The sequence below is a fragment of the Neomonachus schauinslandi genome, chromosome 1 (genome assembly GCF_002201575.2).
Source record: "Neomonachus schauinslandi chromosome 1, ASM220157v2, whole genome shotgun sequence".
NCBI lineage: Eukaryota > Metazoa > Chordata > Mammalia > Carnivora > Phocidae > Neomonachus > Neomonachus schauinslandi.
In genome coordinates this window covers 90716593-90733331 of record NC_058403.1, presented here as the reverse complement: position 1 = coordinate 90733331, position 16739 = coordinate 90716593, and the positions used below count along the sequence as shown (strand labels likewise).

Below are 16739 nucleotides of genomic sequence, written 5' to 3'. Positions count from 1 at the left end.
CCAAACAAGGAGTTTCTTAAACTCCACTGTCTTTAACTGCCTACAATTATATTAGCAACTAGCTTGAGGGAAGGTGGTAGCAGTGATGGATTCCCTGTGTGGGGTAGAAGAGAGGAGGCTATTTGATAAAGGTAAGATGATCCCCGGGAAAACCAAAGTCCTATTTTACTTCAAAATTTAAAAACATTTATACCCTACATAATTACGACTTCACAAATCTAACATACATTTAAGATTAAATTGTTAACTGATGTCTTTACAATCTCATTGTATAATGAAAAATTCAGCACTATGTATTTTATTCTTTTTTCCTTTTCATGTTATTATCAATGTTCTCGGAGATCCTAGTCATTTTTTCCATTATTTAAAAAAAATCTGATTTCCTGTTTATTTTACTCTGTGTCTGAGTTATTCCTTCTCACCCTATCTTCACACCCCCTTGTTGGTGTCAGCGGAGGTCTAGAGCGATGGCTATTGACTCACTACCTTGTCACGTATGTGTGTTTGTGCTGAGTCACACATTTAAAGGGGAGGGAATAGGAAGGATCCGGAGGAGAGAATAGAGATTTTAATGAGACAACTCAACTGATAATATCGGCCCTACCACATATGACTTATCTCCATAAGGATTGAGAAAATATGAGTTTTATAATTTTTATTATTTTTTAAGATTTTTATGTATTTGAGAAATTCGCATGTATATTGTCTGTCCATATCTATACACGGCATGTGAGTAATTCTTAACGATGCACATGAATATGCATGAATATTATAAGCATACTTGGGTAGACCTGGTAAATGTTAGTAGATTTTGAAAGAACAAAGCAGGTGAAAGAGGCAGCAATGGTAATTTTATAAGCTGTTTAACTCAGTAAGTCAAATTTGAACAGGAGTCAAGTCAAACTTGTTGAGAACATTTATTGCTGCCAGTGGAGATGAATGAAGTATAGAATCCCTTTGTAAAGATGAGCCAAGGTGAGTGGGCCCTCACTCCTTTGGCTAGGCCTTTGTTCCTGGACTGTCACAGTCAGGCTGGTGGGAGGCCACTGCCCCTTCCTCTGGGACCTTTTGATGGTAGTGCCTGCTCCCCAGTGACTAGCTTTGCTGCACAGTTTGAAGCCGCTTCAGTTTTGTTTTTTGCCTTCGAGCAGTTCTCAGTTTTTTAGTTTTTAAGAAACTGTCCTCTAATTGGTATAGGAAGTCTTCAATTCGCCCAACCTAGAAGAAATAAACAGATATAACAAGATTTGTGGTTGTTTTTTCCAGGTTTAGTGTAGTTAGGAAAATGGTGAGGTAGTTAAAATGAAAAGGCACATACAGGTCCACATTGGAACAGAATTGGCAGAGATGGAAATGATTGAATGTAAAAGCTTCCTTCAGTCTCCATGTCGGGTTCCCTTATTTTAGGAACATGAAGCAGACATGCAGGAGTTTGCTTTACCACTCAGTCCTATGTCCTGGGTATGGAAGTGGGGACCATAATCACCCACTGTCTTTAATGGTCAGTAAAACCAGGGATTTCAAAAAGAAACGGTGAAAAAAAAAATTCCATTATCAAAAGGAAGAATGGAAACAAACAACCGCCCCCCCCTGCCAAAAGTAAGAGTTTCTAGCATTTGTATGCCCCTGGCCAACTTGGGAGAAAAATGAATATTACACATTGCCTTAGCAAGAACCATTTCTCCTTTAAATCAAAACACAATTTTGGGGAAATACATTTTCTTAAAAAATGCCACACCCAGGGAATAAGATAAAGTAATGATATACAAAACACTAATTCTTAAAAATAAACTATTAGTCTTTCTCCAAAGAAAACTTATAATTATTCAGTGACTGTTGGTTGAATATGTTGTACTATTTGTCACTATTTTATTCTACTAAAGAACTGTAGAATAAAACAGTTTACATATATGCTGAGTTGGGCTCCCATGAAAGTCTGTAGATATAATAATTCATACTTAGCCCTGACTCCCAGCACTGCATATTGTATTAGCCTAAAGTCACTCACTGAGAGCCCATTGTCATAAAGTTAGCTCAAAGCTAGAGCACTTATTATTCAAGGTACACGAACATATCATCTACTTAAGATAAAAGCACTTAAACTCTAATTTTCCAATTTTGAGTTCTACTTTTAAATCACTTGATTTATCATTCAGGGTAATATCCAAAAGATAATTCAGATTGTCAAAAAGAGAATAATAAATGGTAGCATTCATCTATATGTTATGCTTAGGTCTTTTATCACACCAGGTGATATAAATTGTCCATTGGTTTCCTTAAGAAAATAAGATAATTTATTTATGTGAAAACAATTCTTTTTAAAAACCTAAAATCACTTTAGGTAAATTTCTCCAAAAGCACATTGTTGTTTATGATGTCTGATCATAGTGGCAATCATCAAATAATTTGACATGAAGCCAGTGAATTATTCTATCCAACTTACACCAAAATCATAAGTAAAAAATTAACACAGAGCACAATCAAAACAAACATAATGGATGGCACTTTACCGTTATTTCAATAGTTGATGACTCACTCATGTTTTTGCACTGAAAATGTATCATTTAAATCAAAGCTCTTTACAATTAGAATGTTTGCAATTAGTCCAAATACAATTTAAAATTACAATCCTAATGCAGCAAAAAAGCTTCTTTCAATGATAATTGTTTTAAAATATCCATTAGGTGGCTGCTGTCTTTTTTCCTGTTTAAATTGTATTTATTGACTGCAGTTTTGACTAACTGGGTTGCTTTTCATTAAAAAAGACAAAGAAGTACATAGTATGTCTGCTTGGAACAAAGAGTACTGTTAAATTAAGCTGGAGGTCTAGAGTATACACTACCTACATGTCTTAGCCTGGCCTGTCTGTTTACCTCCTATCTGGTCTGTCTACATGCTGTCCTTTCAACCCATTCTCCTACTGGTACTGGAATGATCTTTTTAAAATGTAGGTCCGGTCACATTTTTCCTTGCTGAAAATACCTAAATGGATTCCCAAGCCCTTAACATGGCCTACACAGTTTTGAGTGATCTGGTTTTACTTGCATCTCTATTTCTGTCTCCTATCACTCCATTCTCCTCAGTATGTAGTACATCTTTCAGTTATCTGAACATAGCAGTGCAGTGTTCTCTGCACCCTTGATCTTCTTAATGATATGCCATGTGATGGAATACTCCCATTGGAACCCTTAAAATTCCTCTGGATTTCAAGTTCAACATCAATGCCTGAGGGACATCTTCTTTGATAATCCAGACTAGGTTGGGTCTCTCAAAAACATATATATTCCCATAGCAGCCCATTCATCTCTTTGCAAATTATAATTTTTTTTTTACCTAATTGTTATAATGATTTATTTAATATTTATTTAATATCCCATCTGGGTTTTAAGGTCTCTAAGGCAGGAATGAGGTCCATGTTGTCCACTATTCCCAGCATCTAGGATATGGTAGACCCTCAGTAATCCTCCTCTTTAAGAATAGAGCTGAAGACATTCAGCAACCAATTTGTTTTTCCAGATTCACAGTGATGCCTGGTATGCAGCACATCAGAAGGCTTTCTTTTCTCTTACAAATTAAATAATCACCACTTTCATGTGCCATCATTTTATCATCATTGTTTAGCTTTGAGAGTCTCCAGGCAAGATACCAACAAGGTGTGATCTCCATACTTGAAATGGACTGAGGTAGAAAGGGCACCAGATGAAGAGAGTCAGGAGTGTTGAGTTCTGCTTGTGGGCTGGCTTATAACCCTGATCTGTGACCCCAGAGAAGTCACTTGGCCTCTCTGAGCTTCAGCTTAACTGACCCTGGGTGAAGAAAGTGTTCACCTGGATAATTTCCAAGGACACATCAAGCCAAAAAATTCCATGACTTGTACTCACATCAGCTCTAAGTTAGTCCAATCTTACATGAGTCTTCACATTTTTCAAATCAGAGGTTATTCTCTTAGATTATACCATTAGATGAATGACACACTATGCAGTAAAGTAAGTCAATTTTAGCTTCTATACTTTCTGAAGTGTAGGAGAGCTGCAACATGTTTTTAGTAAAGCTGGTTCTTTATTTTCTTTTTTTAAGTCAAGGAAAGAAAAATGCCAGTTGAAGAGAAAATAGATTCATATAACTAAGAAGAACAGATTGCAAACGATAGAAATTTCTATAAAGCCCTTAGGGAAATAAAACACAAAGAAATATGTAAGCATGCAAGGAAGAGAAATGAGCCAGTTTTTGGAGCAGAGGCCTTATTAGACTTTCTTTTTGGTACAGAATCTACTTGCTTAACTATATCAGATAGTCTACTTGGTCATTCTGGGTCTAATTTTCCCATTTGCAAAATGGGCAGATGGCATTTTTTTAATGTATCTATGTGCCAATGCTGACTTGGCTTTACAGAACTATGGACATCAGAACAAATGAGTTTGCAGAGAATTTTGGGATGTCAGATGATCAAGGGGACTGAAGGTCTCAGTGAGAGGGCAGATTCTCACCTATCATATGGCCATCAATCATAATCCACATCAAAGTGTAAGGAAATTATTATCAACTAGTTTTTCAGGACCCTTAAATCTTATACACAAAAATCTTTCAGTCATGATTTAGTGTAGATTCAAGAAGTTCAGAACGAAGTTCAGAACTCTGCAACTCTAAAAGAGAAGACAGCCTGAGAAGTAACAGATTTTGAAATTAAAATTTTAACCGTGCAAAAATAAATAAATACCAATCTGTAAGAAATGTGGAGGTAACTAAACAGACCAACTTATATTAGAGGAAAATTTCTAATCAACTCAGATTTCAAAGGGAGCACATTTATTCTTTCATGCAAATATTTATTGAACATTTACTATGTGCTTGGCACTGTAATAGGGTGATAAGCAAAAATATCAAGATATTTGTTTATGAGGAACTCATATTCATGTAGGAGAGGCTTAATGAAAAAATGATTACAATAAAGCATAACTGCTTCTGTAAGTTAATATATGAAAAGTTCTATTGGCAAAAATATCAGAACAGTGAATTCTACTTGAAGGAATGTGGACATGCATTGGGATGATAGGAGCTGACTCTTTGCCAGGACAAGAAGTGCATTCCAGATAGAGGGAAGGGCATCCATAGAGCCATGTTGTGAAAGAACATGGGCTATTTGATAGGGATAAGTCTTATAGCATAGATGTAGGCATCGGGAGACTAGGAGTAGAGATACATACAGCAGGAAATATTGATTGGGGTCAGCTTGTAAAAAGTGGAAAAATATTTAGCCATGTGGTTAGAAAGTAAATCTGGTACCATTATGTGGAGTGGAATGCAGCCAGGGAAACTAGAGGCAGGTGAATCAATTAGGGGACCGGTGTAGTTGGATATGGAAAATATTATGAGGGCCTGAATCAAGAACTTAAGGGATATTTGGAAGTAAACTCTATAGACTTGATGAAAAATTCTGTGTTGGGACAAGAAGGTAAGCAAAATTAGGAATGACTGTGAAGTTTCTAACTTGAGATAATGATGATTTTTAATGAGATAAGAAATACAATTAGGTGAACAGTTTTAGGGAAAAGAAATGATTTTGATTCATGACAAATATAAGAAATAGAGAAAAGTTCACATAATCAGAAATTAATTAAAAATGGACCTATAATAATAGCCTAGTACTAGGCTAAAAGCCAGAATGGAACAAAACTCCAAATTTAAAAAAACCCAACAACCTACCATTTTGCAGCCTACCATGTAAAAAGCATCCTACCAGTTAAAAAGTGCTAAGAAAAACAAAAAGGATGCTTTCAGTTATTCAGAGTGATTATCACAGAGATACGGTACTGGATCGAAGTCAGATATACCTGGTTTGGAATTCCAGCTCCAGCATTTACTTGTTGTGTGACTTTGTGAAATTTTATTTAAGTTCTTAAAACCTAAGTTTCTAAAAACAAACAGGGTTCTAGAGGGGAGGGGGGTGGGAGGATGGGTTAGCCTGGTGGTGGGTATTGAGGAGGGCACATTCTGCATGGAGCACTGGGTGTTATGCACAAACAATGAATCATGGAACACTTCATCTAAAACTAATGATGTAATGTATGGGGATTAACATAAGAATAAAAAAAAAAGAAAAAAAAAAACAAAACCTAAGTTTCTTTTTCTATCAATTGCTTCACAGGATCCTAGTAAGATTAAATTAATTTATGTGAAATATTTGCATAAGTCTGAATCGCTATTATTTAATAACATTAATATTTGAATCTGGAAGTGTATGCTCAGTATATAGAAAAAAAATAACTAAATGAAAAAAATACAAAAGTGGAGGAAAATAAGATAAACCACATTAACAGACACTCTGTTTTTGGCCTCTACTCTGCGAGGGATGCTGCCTCAGTACCTGCACTAATTGTAGTTGCCACACATTAAAGTCTTGTGATCAGGTCTCAAAATTCCACTATATATAAAAGTCAGAAATAGGAGGGGGCAGAGAAAGGAGAGGAGAGAGGAGTTTCTGATAGCACATATTTGTTGCAAGTTCAATATAAATCAACAGTATTCTCTGGTTGCCTCCCTAGAAACCAATCTTCTTACAGACAACAATGTCTGTCTCATGGAAGCAACTTGTTTACTGAAAGATGAATGAATAAAGAAAATGTCTTACACACACACACACACACACACACAGAGTGAGAGAGAGAGAGAGAGAATATTATTCAGCCAGAAAAAAAGAAAGAAATCTTGTTATTTGCAACGGCATGAATGGAACTTGAAGGCATTATGCTAAGTGAAATAAGTCAGAGAAAGACAACCAAATTCATAGACACAGAGAACAGACTGGTGGTTGTCAGAAGTGCAGGGGTGAGGGTGCGGGGAGGTGGGCAAAATAGATGAAGGTAGTCAAAAGGTACAAACTTCCAGTTATGAAATAAATAATTCATGGGGATGTAATGTACAGCATGGTGACTATAGTTAATAATATGGTACTGTATATTTGAAAGTTGATGAGAGATTCAATCTTACAAGTTCTCATCATAAAAAAAACCCCAAAACTTTAACTATGTGTGGCAATGGATGTTAACTAGACTTACTGTGGTGATCATTTCACAATATATATGAATATCATTATGTTCTACACCTGAAATTACTATAATGTTTTATGTCAATTATATCTCTATAAAATACAAAAAACCCCACTTTTCCCATAAAATGTGTCTGTTTCAAAGGAGACAAATACTTTTATTCCTTCTCTGCTCAGGTCCTATCACATCTGGGCTATCATGCTTGGTTCTGGGTGTGTCAAGGGTCTTACTCCAAACTGTATGAAGAAAAGTTGAAGGATCTGGAGGTCTTTAAAATGAAGAAGGGAATCATAACAAGAATCTGTGGTGTCCAAGTAAGTCAAGGTTGTTATGTGGAAAGCGTGATGGATTTGTTTTGTGTTAGCTGATACAGTGGATAGAGTGCTATCCACTATTAGAGAGTAAGTTTGATTCTTGAGTCTCCCACTAGCCATGTGACTTAACTTCTGAACCTTTAATTTTCTCATATCTCGTATAAATAGCAAATTAATAATGATAATCATGGTCTACTTGACAGGGTTTTTGTGAGGATTAAATGGTTTAATGTTTATAAAAAGTTCTGCAAAAATGGTTAAGCCATCCAGGGAGATTATAATATCAGTACATTGTGTAGTGTCTGGTGCCTCCATAGTAGGTTCTCAGTAAATATTTGCTGAATCAATGAATAACTGAAGGAGTCATCAAATGAGTGAAAGAGTAGATATTAGGTATAACTGTTTTTTTCACAATTGTATAAAAATGAGAGACTTTAGGGTGAGGTATGGCAACCCCCATCACAGAGATTGGAAATCAAACATTAGATGACTCTTGGAGAGCATGAAATATTTGTGAGTCATGTGTGAGCTAGGGGTTGGATTCAATAAATTTTTAAAAATCCATTCCAATTTTAAAGTATTAATTCTATGATGGTTAGTTTGACCTGGATTCATTCCACAGAAATGTGCTCCATAGAAGGAGGGTGTATTGCACTTTGCTTGTACCACACAGAGAAGCATACGGAAATGAGAGGGACCCAACAACTTCTACTGTAGTTTTTTATATTCTGAAAGTACTGAACTAATTAATATAAACACCCATAGATACTGGGATTCTTGAGCCTCTCCCGTGTCCCATTTATAAGATTATCATCTCTAAAAGACCTATATTTTCTTCTCTGGATGTATCAGAATTGTATCTTGCATGTACAGGACCCTTATTATGGATTAGCTTAATAGCAGAAGGTAGTTCACAGCACACTCATTTCCTTTTCATCTTATAACTGCACAAGATTATGTATTGGCACTAAAATGTTTCTTTTCAGTTAATGATTTTATATTTTTTCAGCATATCAAAACTTACAATTTTCTACTGGATTTCAAGATAAAATGCAACATTTTTACAGATAAAAATAATATGTTTTCCCACATACAACCACTCATAATCACTTTAAATATAGGCATGCTAAAAGGTACTTGAATATTTACTACAATAATCTTTTACTTTAAATTGGTTTGTATCTTATATGTAGGTGGAAAGTATAGGGATGCCCTTGGGTCAGGTGACATTCTGTTCATTTAAGAGCTTTCATGTGAAGGAGGATTGCTATTAACTCTCCATCATTTTGTGGTGTTGACTGTGCCTTCATCTGCACAGAGATCTAACCTATTTTCACATGGTAATTGAAGGCATATGGGCCAGGGTGAAAGCAACATTACTGCCTTCCATTTATTGCGTGAGGGCTGGTCATGAGACCAAAGGCATTGCTGAGAAAGAAACTGAATTTTAGGGCAATAGTTAGAAATGGGGGCAAACTAAGGAAAGAGATAACTAGAAGCTCAACATGAGCAAATTTAGTGAGACATGATAACAATAAGGGACTACACAGCAATGACCTGATAGAGATTTGAAAGAGGAGTCATTCAGATGTGGTAGAGGGGAAAGGAGAGTCACTGTGAAGATTTGGGTGGCCCTTTTCCTTCCAAAGTCAATTAAGATCAAACACTATTGGATTGAGTTGAATTGTGTTCTCTCAAAATCCATACACTGAAGTCTTAACTCTCTGTACTTCAGAATGTGACCTTATTTAGAGAGGTAGTCAAGTTAAAATGAAGTCATTAGGGTGGGCCCTTAATCCAGAATGATTGGTTCTCATAAAAAAGGGAAATTTGGATAGGCATACAGGGAGAGTGCCATATGAAGACAAAGGCAGAGATTGGGGTGATATTCCTATAAGCCAAGGTATGATAAAAATTGCCAACAAACCACCGGAAGCTAGAGAGGCATGGAACAAATTCTTCCTCATGGCTCTCAGAAGAAACCAACTCCATGACACTTTGATCTTGAAATTTCCAGCTTCCAGAACTGCAAGATGATAAATTTCTATTGTTTTAGCCACTCAGTTTGTGGTACTTTGTTATAGTAGCCCTAGGAAACTAATACAACAACTAAGCCATAAAATTAATGGAAGCTCAATTAAGTTCTAATTTTCCCCTCAAATATGACTGATGTTTTCTAAAATTCACTTTTCCTGCTGGTTCATGCTCCCTACTAAGCCTGCCAGTTTAGTGTGTACCATGGGAACCAGGGTGGCTTCTTCCCAATGATGGCAGTGAGAGGAAGTTGACCTCAAACGTGAAAGCATGGGTAAATTACACTGGGAAGGCTTGAATTGGTACTTCCTATTGGATTTCATGTAGCCTGGATCACAGAGAGGGGATTAGCTATGTTTGTACGGGTTTGTTTGCATATGTTCATGCCTTAGGAATTGGGTGCTCAAAGGATTTTTTAGTAAAGCTTTTAAAGATGATTATTAAGAAGAAAAAATGTAGATGAAATGAGAATCACATTCTTCAGGAATAAATATCATGTTTATATGACTATGATGGTGGTTACAGAATGAGAATGTGTTTCTAGAGATTAGCAGTATGGACCAAAATCCTCTCGGCAAAACAGACATTTCATTCCACCACAGTGGATTTGATAACATTAGTTTCTTTGCTCTGTTCCATTTAGTTTCCAGACCAAATGCTTTTAAATATTTATCATCCAAAATGGTTTGAATTTTAATTCTTATTAGAATGACAATTGTTTTCAAACAGGCTTGAAATTAATTTCTAAAATAAACTTAGTTTTTGAAACGGAGTTGTTCTGTTATTCATAATATATCAATTTCCTTTAGCTTTTGGCCTGCATTCAAGCAGACAAGCCCCACATTTTTCCTTTTTCATTTAGTGAATTTGGAATTTTATTCAGTATTTTAGTCATAAAAGTGCAACGTGAAAACATGAGGCACCTGCCCCAGAGAAATTACAAAATGTGCAAAAAAACTTTGTGCTAAACTGTATTACCAACTCTTGATTGAAAACTCCCCTAACGATAACACTTTTTATGTTTACTATAGAGTTAAAGAAAAATTACAAATCTTTCCATGACTTTGTCCAGGAAACCATGTGTCATGGTTTTTTAAAAAATTATTTTTTAACATTTAATGGCATAATTTATCTGAGGGTTTAAATATATATTTTAAAAATTTTTATTTTGAGGTAAGTGTGGATTCACATGCATCAGTGAGAAGCAATACAAGGAGAACCTATGTACTCTCAGTTTGCCCCAATGGTAACATCCCGCAAAACTGTAGAATACCATAGCCAGGATATTGACATTGACACAGTTAAGAAACAGAACAGCTCCATTACCACGAAGATCTCACATGTTTCCCTTTTACAGCTACACCCATTTTTCTCCAGGTTCCTCATCCCTGAAGCCCTGGCAACCATTAATCTATTGTCCATTTGTACAATTTTATCATTTTTTTTTTTTTAAGATTTTATTTATTTATTTGAGACAGAGAGAATGAGAGAGAGCATGAGAGGGGGGAGGGTCAGAGGGAGCAGACTCCCTGCTGAGCAGGGAGCCCGATGCGGGACTCGATCCCGGGACTCCAGGATCATGACCCGAGCCGAAGGCAGTCGCCCAACCAACTGAGCCACCCAGGCGCCCCCAATTTTATCATTTTAAGAAGGTTATATACATGGAAACATGTAGAATTCTGCAATTCTCTGGAGACTTATTCAGGTTGTTGTGTGTATCGACAGTTTGTTCCTTTTCATGGCTGAGTAGTAACCCATGTACCACAATTTGTTTAATGATTCACCCTTTGAAGGGTATCCAGGTTACTTCCGATTTTTGGCTTTTATGAATTAAATTGCTATAAACAATTGTGTACAGGTTTTTGTGTGGACATAAGACTTCATTTCTCTGGAACAAATGGCCAGGAGTACAATTGCCAGGTCATATGGTAGTTGAATATTTAGTTTTATAAAGAAACTGTTGGGGTGCCTGGGAGGCTCAGTCAGTTAAGTGCCCAACTCTTAATTTTAACAGATCATGATCATGATCTTAGGGTGCTGAGATTGAGCCCTGCATTGGGCTCCATGCTGGGTGTGAAGCCTGCTTAAGATTCTCTCCCTCTCCCTCTGTCCCTTCCCCTCCGACCCCGACTCACATGCTCTTTCTCTCTGTAAAACAAACAAACAAACAAACAAACAAAAACAAAAAAACAAAACAAAACAAAAACCCAACCCCGGGGTGCCTGAGTGGCTCAGTTGATTAAGCATCCACCTTCTGCTCAGGTCACGATCCCAGAGTCCTGGGATCGAGTCCCGCATCGGGCTCCCTGCTTGTCGGGGCAGGGAGCCTGCTTCTCCCTCTACCCTCTACCCCTCCCCCCTGCTCAGGCACTCTCTCTCTGTCTCTTTCTCTGGTGCTATCTCTCTCTCTCTCTTTCTGGTGCTCTCTCTCTCTCTCACACACGCTCTCAAATAAACTCTTCATAAAAAAAAAAAAAACCCAACACCCTCACCCCCCAAACTCTGTCATATTATTTTCCACAGTGGCTGTACCATTTTATATTCCCACTAGCAACATATGAGAGATCCTCACCAGCATTTAGTGTTGTCACTATTTTTTATTTGAGCTATTTTGATAGGTGTGCAGTGATTTATCTTACTGTGGTTTTAATTTGCATTTCCCTAGTGACCAGTGATGTTCAACATCTTTTAATGTGTTTACTTGCCATTCTCTTTGGTGAAATGTCTGTTCATGTCTTTTGCCCACTTTCAAATTGGTTTGACTGCTTTTTAACTATTGAATTTTGAGAATTCTTTATATAATCTAAATATCAGTCCTTTGTTGGATATGTAGTCTGCAAATATTTTTCTCTTGCCCTGTAACTTGTCTTTTCATCCTTTGCAACAGAATCTTTCACAAAGCAAAAGTTTTTAATTTGGAAGTCTAATTTCCAATTAGACTTTTATGGATCATGTTTTTGGTATCAAGTTTAAAAACTCTTTGCAGAGACTAAAATCCCAAAGATTTTTTTTTTCTAAAAGTTTTATAGTTTTATATTTTACAGTTTTAGTCAGCTTTTGAATAAAGAGTGATACTTAAGTCAGGATATTTTTTTTCCTATGTGTGTCCAAATGCTCCAGCACCATTTGTTGGAGCTATTTTTCCTTCATTAAATTGCTTTTGTTTCTTTATAAAACATCATTTGAACATGTTCATGTGGGTTTATTTCTGAGTTTTCTAATTTATTTCATTGAGCTATGTGTCTGTTACTCCATCAATACCACAAAGTCTTGATAACTGTAGGTAATAAAGTCTAATAAAGTCTTGAAATTAAGTAGACTGATTCCTCACCTTTCATTCTTTTTCTAGAGTGTTTTAGCTATTCTGTTTTCTTTGTCTTCCCATATACATTTTAGAATGGTCTTGTCTTCATGTATGAAAAATCTTCCTGGAATTTTAATAGGAATTGCATTAAGCCTGTATATCAATTTTGAGAGATTGATGTCCATACTATGTTGAGTCTTCCAATTTATGACCACATCATGTCCCACCATTTATTTAGATCTTTGATTTCTTTCCTTATTGTTTTGTAATTTTTGGCATGCAAATTCTATGCATGTTTTGTTAGATTCATAGCAAAGCATTTCACTTTTTTAAAGCAATTATAAATGATACTGTATTTTAAATCTCAGTGTCCTTGATCACTGCTAGTATATAGTAACATAATTGAGTTTTGCACATTTATCTTGTGTCTTGCAACCTTGGTGAACACACTACTACTACTACTACTTATTATTATTACTATTATCATCATCATTTTGTAGATTGCTTGGGATTTTCTATGTAGACAATCATGCTGTCTGCAAATAGGGAAAGTTCTATTTCTTCTTTTCTGATCTCTATGCCTTTTATTTCCTTTTCTTGCCTTTCAGCAGTGGCTAGAATTTCCAGTACAATGTTGAATAGGAGTGGTGAGAGCTGACACACTTGCCTTGTTTCTGATCTTAGGGGGAATGACTTCAGTTTTTGAGTATTAAGTATAATGTTAGCTGTAGGATTTTTGTAAATGCTGTTTAACAAGCTGAGAGGGTTCTCCTCTATGCCTAATTTTCTGAGAGTTTTTCTTATCATGAATAGGTGTTTAATTTTGTTGACTGCTTTTTCTGCATCAATTGATATGATCATGTGATTTTATTTTTTGTATCCTGTTAATTTGAAAGATTACAATGAATTTCAAATAATCAGACTTGCATCTCTGGAATGAACTCCACTTGGTTATGGCTTATAATTCTTTTTACATTTTGCTAAATTCTATTTCCTAAGATTTTAAGGATTTTTGCCTCTATATTCATAAAGGATATTGAGTTGCATTTTTTGGTACTGTTTTTGTCTTGTTTGTTATCAGTATAATACCAACTTTATAATGTGAATTGGGGAATGATTCTTCCTCTTGTATTCTTTGAAAGAGATTATATAGAATTTACATCAAACCAGCTGTGCTTGGAGATTTCTTTTTTGGGAGTTTTAAGTTGTGAATGAAATTTTCTTAATAGTTATATGATGATTGAAATTATTTCATATTGGGTGAGTTGTGCTGGTTTGTGTTTTTTGAGGAATTGTACATTTCATCTAAGTGCCAAATTTATATGTGTAGAGTTGATCATAGTACTCCCTTATTAGCCTTTTGATGTCTGCAGGGTCTATAGGGATATCCCATTCCATTCCTGATATTGGTCATTTGTGTTTTCCCTTTTGTTCTTCATTAGTCCTATTCAGGCTTTGCAGATTTTGTTGATTTGTTTAAAGAACTAGTGCTTTGTTTAACTGATTTTCTCTATTTTTTTTCTGTTTTCATTTTCATTGATTTTTAGTTTTCTTTTTATTATTTCCTTCTTTGTGCTTGCTTTGGGTTTATTTTGCTTTTCTTTTTTATGTTCTTGAGGTGGGGCTTCAGTAATTGATTTGAGATTTTTTTTCTATTATACTATATGCATTTAGTATTATACACTTACCTTTCAGTGTCGCTTTGTCTGTGTCCCCCAAATTTTGATATGTTGTGTTTTCATTTTCATTCAGTTCAATGTAGTTTTTAATTTTCTTTGAGATTTGTTTTTGATCCATGGATTATCCTAGTATTTAGAGATTTTCTGTTATGTCTCTGATGTTTGTTCCATTGAAGTTGAAGTAAATGTTGTTTATGATTTCAGTTAAAAAAAATGTTGAGGTTTGTTTATGGCCCAAGATATAGTCTATTTTGGTATATATTCCATGGGCACTTGAAAAGAATGTGTATTTTGCTGTTGTTGGATAGATGTTCTATAAATGTGGGTTAGGTACTCTTGCTTGATGGTGTTATGGAGTTCTATATATACTTGCTGACTTTTCTGATTAGTTGCTCTATTGATTGTTGAGAGAGAGGAGTTAAAATCTCCAATCATATTGCAGACTTGTTTATTTTTCCTTTCAGTTCTATCAATTTTTGTTTCATATATTTTTCAGACCTGTTTGGTGCATATACATTGCTATGTCTTCTTGGTGGATTGACCCTTTTATCATTATGTAATATCTCTCTCTGTCTCCAGTAATTTTCTTTGCTGTGAAGTCACTTTGGTATTAATATAGCCACTACCACTTTCCTTATATTAATGTCTGTGTGATATCTTTTTCCATCCTTTGACTTTCAGCCTGCCTATGTCATTATATTTGATGAGTTTGTAGACAGCATATTGTTGAATCATGAATCTAAATTCATTTTGCCAGTCTCTGTCCTTCAATTGGTATATTTAGACCATTTACATTTAATATAATTATTGCTATGTAAGGACTTTGTCATTTTATTTTTTGTTTTCCTTTTGCTCTCTCTTTTTTTTTTTTAAAGTTTTTTTTTTTTAATTTATTTATTTGAGACAGAGAGAATGAGAGAGACAGAGAGCACATGAGAGTGGGGAGGGTCAGAGGGAGAAGCAGACTCCCTGCCGAGCAGGGAGCCCGATGCGGGACTCGATCCCGGGACTCCAGGATCATGACCTGAGCCGAAGGCAGTCGCTTAACCAACTGAGCCACCCAGGCGCCCCTGCTCGCTCTCTTTTTTTTAATTTTTTTTTAACCTGCGTAGGAGTACTGAGACATTTTTAAGAATTCCATTTTAATTTATCTAGTGTTTTTTTGAGTATCATTTTGTATAGCATTTTTAGTAGTTGCTCTAGGTATTAATATATATATTTCAATATATAATATAAAATTATATATATAAATATTTGTATATATAAATACACTTCAAACATAAAATGCAGACACCAGTAGACTGAAAATTATTTACTTTTTTCTTCATTTTATGTTCAATTGGAGTATAGAGACCTTGCTTTAACATGTCTTTACCTTTCTCCATTTATAATTTGCTCTACATATATTCCCCCATTTAAATATTTGCTCTACATATATTTAGAAGGTTATTAATTATAGATTTAATTCCCCTAATAGATAGGCCTATTCAGATTGTCTGTTTCTTCTTGAGTGAGTTTTGGCAGATTGTGTCTTTCAAGGAATTCGACCATTTCATCTAGGTTATCAAATTTGTGGGCAGAGCATTTGTTCACAGTATTCCTTTTTTGTCCTTTTAATTTCCATGGGATCTATAGTGATGTCCCCTCTTTAATAACTGATTATTAATTTGTGTCTTCTGGTTTTGTTTTGTTTTTGTTTTTTTCCTTAGTTAGCTTGGCTAGAGGCTTATTGATTTTATTGATCTTTTCAAAGAACCAGTTTTGGTTTGGTTGATTTTCTCTATTAATTTCCTGTTTTCACTTTCATTGATTTATGCTCTAATTCTTAATATTTATTTTCTTCTGCTTACTTTGGACTTGATTTGCTCTCTTTTTTTCCCTAGTTTCTTAAGGTGAAACTAAGATGATTGATTTTAGATCTTCTTTTCTAATGTGTATGTTCAAATGCTACAAATCTCCCTCTAAGCACTACTTTCACTATGTCACAAAAATTTGTTGTGTTTTTATTTTCATTTGATTTAAAATATTTTAAAATTTTTCTTGAGATTTCTTATTTGATCCATGTATTATGTGGCTGTATGTTGTTTAATATTTATGTATTTTGAGATTTTCCTGTTATTGATTCTAATCTAATTCCATCATGGCCTGAGAGCAGACATTGTATGATTTCTATTATTTTAAATTTTAAGGTGGCTTTTATGGCTTACAGTGTGGCCTATCTTGGCGAATGGGCAACAATAAAGCAACAATGTATTTGATTATGCATGCCTATGTATATATCTTATGTGTATGTGTGTGTGTATATATATATATATATATATATATATATATATGTGCCTATGTACATATCTTATGTGTATGT

At 35.1% G+C, this 16739-nt stretch overlaps 1 protein-coding gene across 1 annotated transcript in view; it reads right to left on the bottom strand.

The window, feature by feature from the left end:
- Nucleotides 1-1095: 1095 nt before the first annotated feature.
- The window catches only part of SPATA16 (spermatogenesis associated 16), a 213123-nt gene continuing 197479 nt past the window's right edge, over nt 1096-16739 (bottom strand). Inside the window, exon 10 of the mRNA XM_021702639.1 lies at nt 1096-1218. Coding sequence (XP_021558314.1) covers nt 1096-1218 — 123 coding nt within the window. The remainder of the gene's footprint in view (nt 1219-16739) is intronic.